This window comes from Carcharhinus amblyrhynchos, chromosome 19 (assembly GCF_965287045.1).
Source record: "Carcharhinus amblyrhynchos chromosome 19, sCarAmb.v2.hapA, whole genome shotgun sequence".
NCBI classification, from domain to species: domain Eukaryota; kingdom Metazoa; phylum Chordata; class Chondrichthyes; order Carcharhiniformes; family Carcharhinidae; genus Carcharhinus; species Carcharhinus amblyrhynchos.
The window spans coordinates 14973837-14987104 of NC_137342.1; the positions used below are offsets into that span (position 1 = coordinate 14973837).

Sequence of the window (13268 nt, forward strand, 5' to 3'; positions counted from 1 at the left end):
GGACTTTAACCTGGTGTTGTGAGATTTCTTACTAAAGAAAAACAATAGGTCTCAAAAAAATCTGAGACGTTAGATAAGGTGCACACGCCGGTGGGAAAATATCAAATGGACACTGCAGATATTCTTTTCAAATAAAAAAAATCTGCTACTTCTAATGATTTGTGAAATGTGTACTAACACTGTGCTATAAAGAGAGATAGCCAATTTCTTCCTTTCAATGAGTAAATCTAATAAGCGATGCAGTCTTACACCCAAACAGTCCCAGGTTCATTCCCTAGTCAGTATTGGATCCGTCAATCTTACTTAATGAGCAGTAGAGATGCTGAAATTGCCCTGATGCACTCACAGAGTCAGCAAATGTTTCCAGTTTCTCACTTTTTAAATTCAACTCTGTCCTTTCTTGAATTGTGAAAGTACAAGATAATATTTGCCGGCAATATCAAACTTATTGGGAGAAAGGGGAGAGCAGTGGGTCCTGGCAGTGGAGACAGAAACCAAAAGTACCTTCACCTACAGAAATTAAGTGCATCAGACAGAAAGACTGATATTCTAGCCTGTTTGTGTAAAGTTCTAGACTTGTAAGTCTTAGCATGTCCATGCAAACCAGATTAATTGCCTCCACTATAAATTGCTCGTTTCAATCAGCGATTCTCTTTTTCCAAGTTTCTTGCACACCCTCTACAATCCAGAGGCTGTATTTTCTCAGACACAGAAACCATACTGTTAGGCCTCACACCAATCCTAGATTTCCCGTATCTTTCCTTCACCCTCAACTCATTCAAGTCAACAGACACATACATCCACACGCCACCCTCGACTTCAATTCAGGCTCTGAATTGATTTAACAAGCATATTTACGGTGAGTTTAAACAAGTAAAGCATTTAGAAAATGGCAGAATTCTTAGAGAGAAGCGAGAATATACTGTTACATCAGAAAGAATGTAAAACATACTTTACACCACAAATCTTTCAGCCTCCCATGCGCACATTCAGCAATTTTCCTTCTGAGTTCTAAGCTTTGGATTTATTTCCATAGAGTTTAGATCTTCTTGTGACAGCCCCAGCCCACCTTGCCATGTGCTAAGTATGTCCTTTTTAGACTCTGATTTATAGTCCCCCAACTTGACTGTGGTCGGAATTGGTAATCTGTCTTGCATCGCCCTAATTGTTTAATTTGTGTCTTTCACAAATGGAGGTGCAAACCCATACAATGTTGCTGGCTTCTCCAAAGCAAAGTCTTTCTGGATCAATGAGTACATCAGATCAGCCTGTATGTCAACAGCAAAACTATCTCCAGTCACCAGGCAAACTGCTGCTTACTGGCCATTTTAAGATTGGCACATCTGCATTTTCATTTTATACAGGGGCCTCAAATACCTCCAGTGCATATCATTAAATCACATTGCCCCAAGTGACTGGAGACCACAGACCGTGCACCCAGGATCTTTGAGACCTGACAATACTCTCAAACGTCACCAGTGACAGATAATTTAAAGTTGATTAGTAGAAAACAAAACGATATAAACTACTGCTCTAGCCTTTCCTTCTCTCTAATACTGCACACAATAAAGGAAGGAGGAAGGAGCAGTGCTCTGAAAGTTCATGATTCCAAACAAATCAACCTGTTGGACTTTAAAGTGACGTTGTGAGATTTCTTAGTGTGTCCACTCCCAGTCCAACGCCAGCAACTCCACATCATCACAATAAATCAAACTGTGTGTGTGGTGGGGGCAGGGGGGGAAGGGATGTTTTTCTACTGACAAGTTTGCTGTTAATAATCAAGGGCTAATGTATGAGTGATTCAAATTATGAGGCACAGGATGCAAGCCTTGCAGAATATATTCTCTGATTTGAAAATTAGTTGTCCATCTATGGAAAGACAGAACCTCAATGAAGCAGCATTGAGGGACTGCAATGTTGCTGGAGACACCATCCTTTGGTTGATATGATTACCATGGTTTTGTCAGCCTGTTTATTTGGAATTCCATGGCAGTTTTCAATAAACAGCAGAGCGTTCTTGCATTGTCTGGAATAGGACATTCATTAGCTGGGCATGAACCGCAGAAGTTAATGTGAAATCCAGTCTCCAGTGTGAACAGAACTAGACTGTATCAAGCATCAGTTTTCAATAGAAATCCATCTAGTCATTCCAGATGAAGTGCTTTGTTGAAAGTTTCTTGAAATTTATATAGGGAATATGCAGTGATAATTAAATTATTTTTTTTTAGATATTATCCCCCATGTTTAGAGTATCTTTCCCTTCATTTTCCTTAACAATCAGCCCATTCCGTGGGCAGCACGATGGCACAGTGCTCAGCAGTGCTGCCTCACAGCACCAGGGACCTGGGTTCGATTCCTGGCTTGGGTCACTGAATGCGTGGAGTCTGCACATTCTCCCCATGTCTGTGTGGGTTTCCTCCCACAGTCTGAAGGATGTGTTGGTTAGGTGCATTGACCTGAACAGATGCTGGAATATGGCAACGAGGGGAATTCCACAGTAACTCCATTGCAGTATTAATGTAAGCCTTACTTGTGACTAATAACTAAAATTTACTTTCAATTCTGACCAAGAAGCCAGGCAAATGGGTTGCTTCTATGCTTGGATTCGGTGTCCAGCCTGGCTCAGGTAGACAATACATTGTACTGGCAGATCACGTACTCAAATCCAGTGCACCACTCAACAGCATCCCAAGTCCAACATACTGCGTCAATCATTCACATCTTTTCCATAAATAGGTGGTCACAAGAGCATAATAACTTTGACAGAAAGGAATAAAGTAGTCTTAAAAGCCTAATGTCATCTTGACAGGCTGATGAAATTCTGGCCACAGCACTGCATGTTAGTTTTATTTTCTAGCAATCACAATTTCTCTAACCCTGCCTCTTTTAGTACATAATTTTGTTACTTGTTGGCCCAAACACCCCACACACATTATTATTTTACATATAGCCTGCTCCATGCCACACCCTGGATATTCTCTCCACCTTCTTCCGTTAAAAATACTAAAGTCTCAGATCACATACTAACCGACTCACGAACAGCTTCTTCCCACCTGCCATCATCCTTTTGAATGGACCTACCTTATATTAAGTTGATCTTTCTCTACACCCTAGCTATGCTGTAAAACTACATTCTGCATCCTCTCCTTTCTTTCCTCCCCTACTCTATGAACGGTGTCTGAGTGGCGCACAAGAAACAATGTTTTTCATTGTAAACAGTTAAATGTGACAATAATAAATCAAATCCTGCAACAATATTTGGATTGCAACATTACTGTGCATCAATATTTTTTGCACAATTTTTTGCGAATCAGTAAAATTTAAAGCAACATGTTGTTGTATAATACTGTAATTATTTGTAACTCGCAACGTTAACCTCAATAAATCTTGGTGATTTTTTGTTTCCTTTAGATATTTTCAGCCAAAAACGTTTTGTTTGTACTAACATGAGACTTTTTCACTAAAAGTGCATTAACTGAAGGAACATCGAGCCAATCCGACCTCTCAAAAAGACAAAATGCTCCCAGTGGTTCAAAAATACAGGATGTCAGATGATTAACCGTGTGAATATATTATTAATCCCACAAACATACTGGAACCACAAGGCATGCTGGCATTAGAAGGCAGATATTGGGTTGGTGTCTGGCCCATTAACAAGTTGCCAATCTGAACAACTCTGATATGGGCAGGTGCCCACCAGATTTTAGGCATCCCTCCAGAGTGAAATCACACAAAACATTAACATCCAAAGAACAACCAGAAAATGAGTACACCAACTGTTCAGGGACTGTATCTAAGACGGTAAGCAAGAGTTGGTGGATGGGGAGTGGTGGGGTGATGGTGGAGGTGCAGGGAGCTAAAAAGGTGGATAAAATTATAAGTACATGAAACATACAAGATCCTGAGGGGACTTGATAGGGTGGATACTGAAAAGATTGTTTCCTCTGGTGGAAGAAACTAGGGGACCCAGTTTAAAAAATTAGAGTATGCTGTAGAGTTGAAATTGGATTGCAAATCTGTGGAACTCTCTTCCCCATAAGGTAGTAAAAACAGGATTAGTGAATATTTTTAATGCAGGGATAGATTGATTTTTGACTAATGAGAGTATCAAAGGGTGTGAAGGTAGAGAGAATAATGACTTAATGCCAAAATCAGATCAGCCATGATGTTATTGAATGGCAGAGCAGGTTCAAGGGGCCAATTCGCCTACTCCTGCTCTTAATTGGTATGCTCAAATAAATACACTTTTTAAAAAGCAACAGTGATGTTTAAAAACAACAGTTGTAAGTATAAAACACGTAAGTCACAGGTCTTCAGTTTATCTATCAGTGGCAGTGATAGTGCAAGTAGTGGAAAATGTGTAGTGTGGTGGGGAGGAGGGGGGGGGGATGTTTGTGCAAAAGGGGAAAGCACATGATGAGCTTTTGCCCAGAGGGATATGCATACTTCAACTTTCACTGCCTTCAAGTCTTGGATTGAAAAGAAGTTTGGTTCTTTCCAATCTTGGCGACTGGCATACATCCATTAATAGTTTAAACACATTCATTCTGGCACCCCAGCACCAGTTAAACATGTTCCTTGGGAGAAGAGTCCAAGGTATTGCATGAATTTGGGAAAATACTGCCCTTCTTCAATTGATGGACTGGCTTAAGTTGTTGCTTGGGATGAAAATGGAGCAAATGCAGGTGGCCCAGACCCAGAAATTGGGCAGGATTTTATGGCCTCACTTGTCCCGAAACTGGAAAATCCCACTTGAGGTCAATGGGCCATCCTCCACCCCTCACTTGCCGATTCCCATCGGGGGCAGGGTGGTAAAATTCCAGCCACTGTTTCCAAAATGTGGCAGGCAACACGTCAGATTACTTGTGGGAGGGAGACTGCAGTCGGAGTGAGATTCAGCCAGAGTGAAGGTATCAGAAATTTGGAGCTGACTGAGGGGAAAAAGATGCACACCTTTGGGAGGAGTGGAGAGGCGAACCCGCGAGGAAGACTCGAGGATATATGAGAGGTCGAATGAAATCAAACCGTGGCGTCACAGCCAGCAGGTGAGTGATTGGCTGGTGACTAGCAAATAGTTTTTCTTTTCTTTTTTTCTCTTGGCATTGTAGTTGCTGTTGTGAGTTAACTTAAGGATCAAGTCATGGCAGGAGATCCCAAACCCATGTCATGCTCCTCTTGTGCAATGTGGGAATTCATGGACCCTTCCAGTGTCCCTGGCTCCTTCACATGCAAGGGATGTGTCTCACTGCAGTTCCTGTTAGTGGTCCTGGAGCTGTGGATGGATTCACTTTGGAGCATCCACAATGTTAAGTCAGTTGGTCACACTGTAGATAGAAATTACTGAGGGAGATAGGGAATGAGTGACCACCAGACAGAGGAAGAGTAGGGAGACAGTACAGAGGTCCCCTGCAGTCATCTCCCTCCAATACAGACATTACCACCTTGGATACTGCTGGGGGAGATGGCTCACCAGGGGAAGGTGACAGCAGCCAGGTTCATGGCACTATGGCTGGCTCTGCTGCACAGGAGAGCAGGAAAAAGCATGGCAGAGCGCTTATGATAGGGGATTCAATTATAAGGGGAATAGACAGACATTTCTGTGAACGCAAATGAGGTTCCAGAATAGTATGTTGCCTCCCTTGTGCAAGGGTCAAGGATGTCTCAGAGCAGCTGCAGGGCATTCAGGAGAGGGAAGGTGAACAGCCAGCTGTCATGGTGCATATAGGCACCAATAATATGGATAAAAAACAGGATCAGATCCTACAAGCTGAATTTTAGGGAGTTAGGAGTTAAATTAAAAAGTAGGATCGCAAAGCAATCTCAGGGTTGCTACCATTACCACAGGCTAGTCAGAGTAGGAATCATAGAACCCTACAGTGCAGAAAGAGGCCCTTCGGCCCATCGAGTCTGCACTGACCCCAATCCCACCTAGGCCCTACCCCCATATCCCTACATATTCTACCTGCTAATCCCTCTAACCTAAGCATCTTAGGACACTAAGGTGCAATTTTAGCATGGCCAATCAACCTAATCCACACATCTTTGGACTGTGGGAGGAAACCAGAGCACCCGGAGGAAACCCTTGCAAACACGAGGAGAATGTGCAAACTCCACACAGACAGTGACCTGAGAAGGGAATCGAACCCAGGTCCCTTGGAGCTGTGAAGCAGCAGTGCTGACTACTGTGCTACCATGCCGCCCAGAATGTCTAAGATGAATATGTGGCTTGAGGGTGGTGCAAAAGGGAGGGATTCAAATTCTTGGGGCATTGGAACTGCTTCTGGGGGAGGGGAAACAAGTGCAAATCAGACAGTCTGCACCTACACAGAACTGGAATTTATATCCTAGGGGGAGTGTTTGCTAGTGCTGTTGGGGAGGGTTTAAACAAATGTGGCAGGGGAATGGGAGCCGATGCAAGAAGTCAGAGGGAAGTAAGATGGGGACAGAAACAAAACTCAGTAAGGAGAAAAGTGGAAGGCATAGAAACCAATGGCAAAAATCAATAAGATCTACAACACAGAACACAGAGACTGTGGAGAATTCAGCGAATGGGTCCAACAAAGTGAAGAGAAATAAAACACAGGGAGAGTGTGCAAAAGATGACAGGACAGATGGTCTAAGCTGCATTAAAGCAAGGAGCATGACAGGTAAGGTGGTTGAACTTAATTACTAGATGGAACTATAATGTTGTTGTAGTTATGGAGACTTGGATGAAAGAGGAGCAGGACATGCAGCTTAGCATTCCAGGATTTAGATCTTTCAGGCAAGATCGAGGTGATAATAGAAGTGGGGGTGTTGCTTTACTGATAATGTCACAGAGAAACAGAGGGAGGACATCTTGGTGGAATCATGCAGTGAGCCCATATGGGTAGAACTCAGGAACAGAGGTGGTGCAGTCACACTGTTGGGGTTGTACTACAGTCCCCCCAATAGCCAGTGTGAAGTGGAGGAACTGACATATCAGCAAAGATGTAAAAACAACAGGGTTGTTGGGATGGGCTTTAACTTCCCCAATATAGACTGGGATTCCTTTACTGCCAAGGGCTTGGATGGGGCAGAGTTTGTTCAGTGTGTGCAAGAGTTCTTCTTGAGGCAATATTTAGATAGTCCAACTCGGGAAGGGACTATCTTAGACCTGGTTCTGGGAAACGAGCCTGGACAGGTGATTGATGTCTCAGTGGGGACCATTTTGGGACAGTGATTACAATTTTATAAGTTTCATGATTCTTGTAGAAAAGGATAGAAGCAGTCCCAGAGTGAAAATACTAACCTGGGGGAAGGCTAACTATGGCAGTATTAGGCATTAGCTAGCAAATGTAGACTGGGAGGCAGATGTTTGAGGGTAAATCCACATCTGATATGTTGGAGTCTTTTAAAAGTGAGTTGTTAACAATTCAGGACAAGTATGTCCCTGTAAAAAGGAAGGATACCGATGGCAAGATTCTGGAACCCTGGATGGCAAGAGAGATTGTGAGCTAAGTGAAAAAGAAGAAGGAGGCATATATAAATTTCAGGAAATTGAAAACAGATAAGGCTCTTGAGGAATACAAAGATAGCAGGAAAGAGCTTAAATAGAGACTTAGGAGGGCGAAAAGGGGCCATGAAATGTCCTTGGCAGGCAAGATTAAGGGGAATCCTAAGGTTTTCTTATGCAAATATAAGGAGGAAGAGGGTAGCTAAGGAAAGGGTAGGTCCACTCAAGGACAGTGGAGCTAGGTGAGGTGGATAAGGTCCTTAATGAGTACTTTGCATCAGTATTCACAAAGAAGAAGGATGTGATGGATGATGAGTGTAGAAAGGAGGATGTTGACATTCTAGGACATGTTGAGATAAAAAGGAAGGAGATATTGGAGGTTTTGAAAAACATTAAGGTGGACAAGTCCCCAGAGCCAGAAAGTGTCTATCCCAAAATACTGAGAGAGATGAGGGGAGAAAATTGCTGAGGCCTTGACCAAAGTCTTTTGCATCCACTTTAGTCACAGTGGAGGTACCGGGGGATTGGAGAATAGGTAACATAGTTCCTCTGTTTAAGAAGGGCAGAAGAGACAATCTGGGAAATTACAGGCCTGTGAGCCTTACATCATTGGTGGGGAAATTATTGGAGAAGATTCTTAGGGACAGAATGTACTCACATCTAGAAGAGAACAGGCTCATTAGCGACAGGCAACATGGTTTTGTGATGGGGCGGTCAAGTCTCACAAACTTGATCGAGTTTGTTGAAGAAGTGACAAGAAACATTGATCAGGGCGGGGCAGTGGATGCTGCATACATGGACTTTAGTAAAGTCTTTGATAAGGTTCTTCATGGCAGGCTGATACAGAAGGTGAAGTAATATGGGATCTGAAGTGAGCTGGTAAGATAATTACAAAACTGGCTCAGGCATAGAAAGCAGAGGGTAGCAGTGGAAGGGTGCTTTTCTAAACTGGAGATCTGTGACAAGTGTTCCACAAGGATCAGTGCTGGGCCCTTTGTTGTTTGTAATACATATAAATGATTTGGAGAAAAATGTAGGTAGTCTGATTAGTAAATTTGCAAATGATACAAAAATTGGGAGAGCAGCGGATAGTGAGGATGATTGTCAGAGGATACAGCAGGATATAAATTGGTTGGAGACCCTGGGCCGAAAGATAGCAGTTGGAATTTAATCCAGACAAATGTGAGGAAATGCAATTTAAAAGATTTACTGCAGAAGGAAAGTACACAATAAATGGTAGAGCTTCTAGAAATATAAGCATACAGACGGATCTAGGTGTGCAGATCCACAGTGAGATGGCAACTCAGCTGGACAAGGTGGTCAAGATGGTGTATGGCATGCTGGCCCTTATCGGTCAGGGCGTTGAGTATAGGAATTGGAAAATTATGTTGCAGGTGTATAAAACTTTGGTTAGGCCGTATTTGGCAATTCTGTACAATTCTGGTTGCCACACTATCAGAGGCATGTTGATGCATTGGAAAGGAAAGAAGAGATTTATCCAGGACATTGTCTGGTTTGGACTATGAAGAAAGATTGAACAAACTTGGATTGTTTTCATTGCAGCGTCGGGGGATGAGGGGGAACTGATATAGGTTCACAAGATTATGACAGGCTTACACTAAGTGGATAGTCAGATTCCTTTTCCCAGGGTCAAAGGGACACTTACTCAGGGCATAGGTTAAGAGTGAGGGGGGAAAGTTTAAGAGAGATGTAAGGGCAAGTTTTTCACACGGAGTGCTGAATGCCTGGAATGCACTGCCGGAGGCGGTGGTGTAAGCAGATTCTACAACAACGTTCAAGAGGCATCTGGATAGATACCCAAACAGGCAGGGAATAGAAGGCCATACAGAGGCAAGAAAATATCAGATGAGAGAGACATCTGTGTCAGTATAAACTTGGTGGGCTGAAGGGCCTGTCTGTTCCCGTGCTGTGCTGTTCTTTGTAAATCAAAACACATACAGAGAGGGGACCACATTACAACTCAATTACCAATGATGGAGCAAATGACAGTTAGCAGTTTTTGGTACACTTGCCCAAGGGAAACCACAAAAATCCAACAATAGATTTCATAAAATCAGAGAATCCCAGCACAGTGCAAATGGAGGCCATTTAGACCATCAGGTCTGCACCAACCCTCCAACAGGTAACTCACCCAGACCATGATCCCCGTAACCCCATGTATTTATCCCACTTATCCACCTAATTTACACATCTTGCAAGATTAAGCAGCAATTTAAATATAATCAATCCACCTAACCTGTACATCTTTGGACTACGAGAGGAAACTTGGAGGAAACCCCCACAGGCATGAGGAGAATGTGCAAACTTCACACATCACCACCCAAAGCCTAGCTATAACCTAGCTACACTCTGCACTTGCTCATTTCCTTCTCTATGAACAGTATGCTTTGTCTGGACAGCATGCAAGAAATAATACTTTTCACTGTATGCCATACATGTGACAATAATAAATCAAGTCAAACCCAGATCCCTGGTGCTGTGAGGCAACAGTGCTAACCACTGTGCCACCATGCTGCCCCAATTTGTTGTTCAACTTAATTCTATATATGTTTTAATGGGGTGCACACATAAATAGTTCAGGTAGGCTTTTTTTTATAGCCAGGTACCTAATGTCACCTTTGTTTCCTAACATGCTAAGGTTGCAAGGTTTAAAACATTAGATCCTCACTGGACTCAACACACTTGCCCTAGGGACAGGAGAACAGACTTTTCAAAAATGCTTCAGTCCTTAATTTCCATTGTCTTAAAACAAAATCAATGGCTTTACGTTCAAACATAAACAAATGTGATTGTGAATCCGGCAACTCAGGAGTTAACAAATGGAAATTCCTCCTGTTCGTTGCCAACCAGTGTGTGATCATCTGCACACATTGCACTTGGGCAATTGAATAGCGAGGAGGCGTAGAAACCTCCCCGTCACTTTAAACGGAGTGGCACTAATCCTTCCAGTTCCCCGAGACATGAGGCGAGTCCCAAACAGTCTTACTATGTGGCTGAGCACAGGCACAGCTGCGGTAAAGTTAACATCGCCCCCACTCCCCTGGAATCTCACACATACTTCTCGCGTGTCAACTTCGCCACAACTTAGCTGGGGACCTTTAACCGCATTAAACAATCGTCCCGGATAAATAAGCGTGCGACCCCAGGCAAATACACATGGCGTGAACAGAGCCCAGCCGCTTGCTTAGAGTTAACTTGACTTTCCCCAAGTCCCTTCCAGTGTATGGGCTCTGGGTGTGAAAGTGAATGGCAAATAGCACTTCATATTCAGCCTGCCGGAGCCCCTGTTTCTCGCCTGTTATTAGAAAGAGAGAGGGAGGGGAGTGTAGAATGTACATTACCTGCCTGAGATGGTGATCTCCACCTTGGTGGCCGGTATGTTGGCGTGGAGAGGATCGAAATCTCCTATGGACGCCATATTCCTGAAGCTTTTATAGTTATTTTTGTTAACGCCGCGTCTCCCCCACCGGCCCGGAGCCCTGAAGCAACTGAAGCTGGCTCCACTCTCCGGCTCGCCTCAGTGTGTGCACCAGTGATGTCACTCCATAACAAACAGCAGAAAGGGCTGGGATAGAGAGAGAGAGAGAGATGGATGGAGGGAGGGATAGAGAGAGGGAGGAGGGGAACGGCAGCACTGAGCTGTATCTGCACCAAGAAAAAATCCCAACTAACCCAGCTGACAGAGGAGGAGCGCAGGCATTTTTACAAAGTGGCAGAGGAGCGGGGGGGGGGGGGGGGGAACTTGGGGAAATTTAAAGAGAGGATGTGAAATTGCCACATTCATTCTGAAACCCATGACTTTGTGTGTGTCAGTGTTCAGAGAGCATTGTGGAGAGAATCAGTGCCCAGGCACAGGAGTGAGGCATGCAACAACTAAAAAAAAACTTTCCTTTTAATGGCTCCCAAATATCTACCATCGCAAGAAATGCAGCAATTCTTGCAATTCCTTCACACAACCTCTGGAGAAGCAGCTCCCGCTAAATCAATGCTGGCGGTAACACTGCACTCATAAGCTACACGCTTCATAAATAATACAAAGTATCGACTAATGTCGCCAAATGTTTCCTATATAACGCATCCCGCGGTTCTGGAAAGTAGTGCAGAGTTGTGTTAAGAATGAAGTTAGGGTTTTTTTTGTTGAAAGAATGAATACATTTCCGGTTGCTGGCTTTGGGCGATTCCAGTTGCTCACACAAGGAAATACCTCGTTCATTCAGGCGTCCCTGACAGCAGAGATGTGGGACAGCCGCGATTACTCCCAGATAAGCAGCAACAAACAAGAATGTTAATTCCCACCCAAACAAACAAACATATCCCACGCCGCTCTTTGTCGGTGTTCGTTATTCCACCTAACAAAATCTTCGGAATTTCTTCGACAATCTGAAATGAAATTAAAACTGAAAAGAGGCTGGAAATACTCAGCCTGCCTAGCAGCCTCTGTAGGGAGAGGGAGAGAGAGTTAATATTTCAGGTCAATGGCCAGAAAAACTCTCATTAATCTCATAGCCAGTTCCACTTTAAAACGACGAAAACTGGGTCTGGTTGGCGTTATGAAACGATAGTTTTGGCCACTATCCCATCAGAATTGCAAGGTCGATTTGCAACGAATTTGGAGGCTGAGATTGCGTGCACCTTGCGAATCTGGCGTTATTTCTGGGACAGTGTTGGCACCAGATGAGCTGATAGGACGCCCAACAAGCCTTCTACCTGTTTAAAAGGATTTTGGACAAACAGCTGGATTTTGTCTTTTTTACTCAAATGTAAATAGCAGAAACTACAACATTAAAGAAAACTAACTGCGTAAAGAGGGAATAAGTGGTCGACAATTTAGGCAGAAAGTACCATTTTCAAAAACAGCTACTTCCCCGCTTTGCATTCTGAGCTTTGGGCGAACAGGATTGACATGGCGTGGGAGCGATCATTTACAACTATCTCGTTACTCGCTGTGCTTTTTTTTATCTGCTTGCGCGAAAATTAAAGGAAAATGTTTTGAAAAAAAGAAATATGAATGATGAGACATGCCGTTTTTGTCCTAATGAGGCTGGCAATCTTATCGTCAGTAAGATGTCTCACAACACCAGGTTAAAGTCCAACCAATCTTATCGTCAACCAAAGTCTTGCTACTGTTCATTGCTGGTTATTCATTGGTTATCTGGGGAACAAGGACTGTCCTCAGGTACAATTGGACGGACCGTTGACAGAACCTCAACGAAGTGTAATCGCACCGTCTGATGTCCATGACACATACGTGTCTTGAAGTTTGAAAACAAACTTCGGAACTATTGGCAGCAGTTCCTGAGCTTTATCGATTCACTTTCATTGTTGGTGTGAGATTGTGCAGTGCTCCCAGATTTACACTTCACAGGATCGCCACAGTGCAGAAGTTGGCTATTCGGCACATCGGCTGTGCCCCGACTCTCTCTGACAGAGTACCTTCCTACCCAGGCCCTTTCCTCCAATCCATTCCCCTAACCCCACTCTGTGTATCCATTTAACCTACACACCTTGGGACACTGAGGGGCAATTTGGTGTAACCAATCCATCTAAAGGCACATTAATATCTCACAGCACCAGGGATCCAGGTTCAATTCCTGGCTTGGCTCACTGTCTGTGCAGAGTCTGGACATTCTCCCCGTGTCTACGTGGGTTTCCTCCATGTGCTCTGGTTTCTTCCCACAGTCTGAAAGGTGTGCTAGTTAGGTGCATTGGCCAAGCTAAATTCTCCCTCAGTGTATGTGAACATGCACCAGAGTTGGCAATTAGGGGATTTTCA

At 43.7% G+C, this 13268-nt stretch overlaps 1 protein-coding gene across 1 annotated transcript in view; it reads right to left on the reverse strand.

Annotated features, from left to right (window-relative positions):
• LOC145355321 (copine-8) overlaps positions 1–11138 on the reverse strand; it is a 343466-nt gene extending 332328 nt beyond the window's left edge. Inside the window, exon 1 of the mRNA XM_080207280.1 lies at positions 10837–11138. Within this exon, the coding sequence (XP_080063406.1) occupies positions 10837–10913 (77 nt within the window). The 5' untranslated portion in view covers positions 10914–11138. The remainder of the gene's footprint in view (positions 1–10836) is intronic.
• Between the last annotated feature and the right edge of the window lie 2130 nt (positions 11139–13268).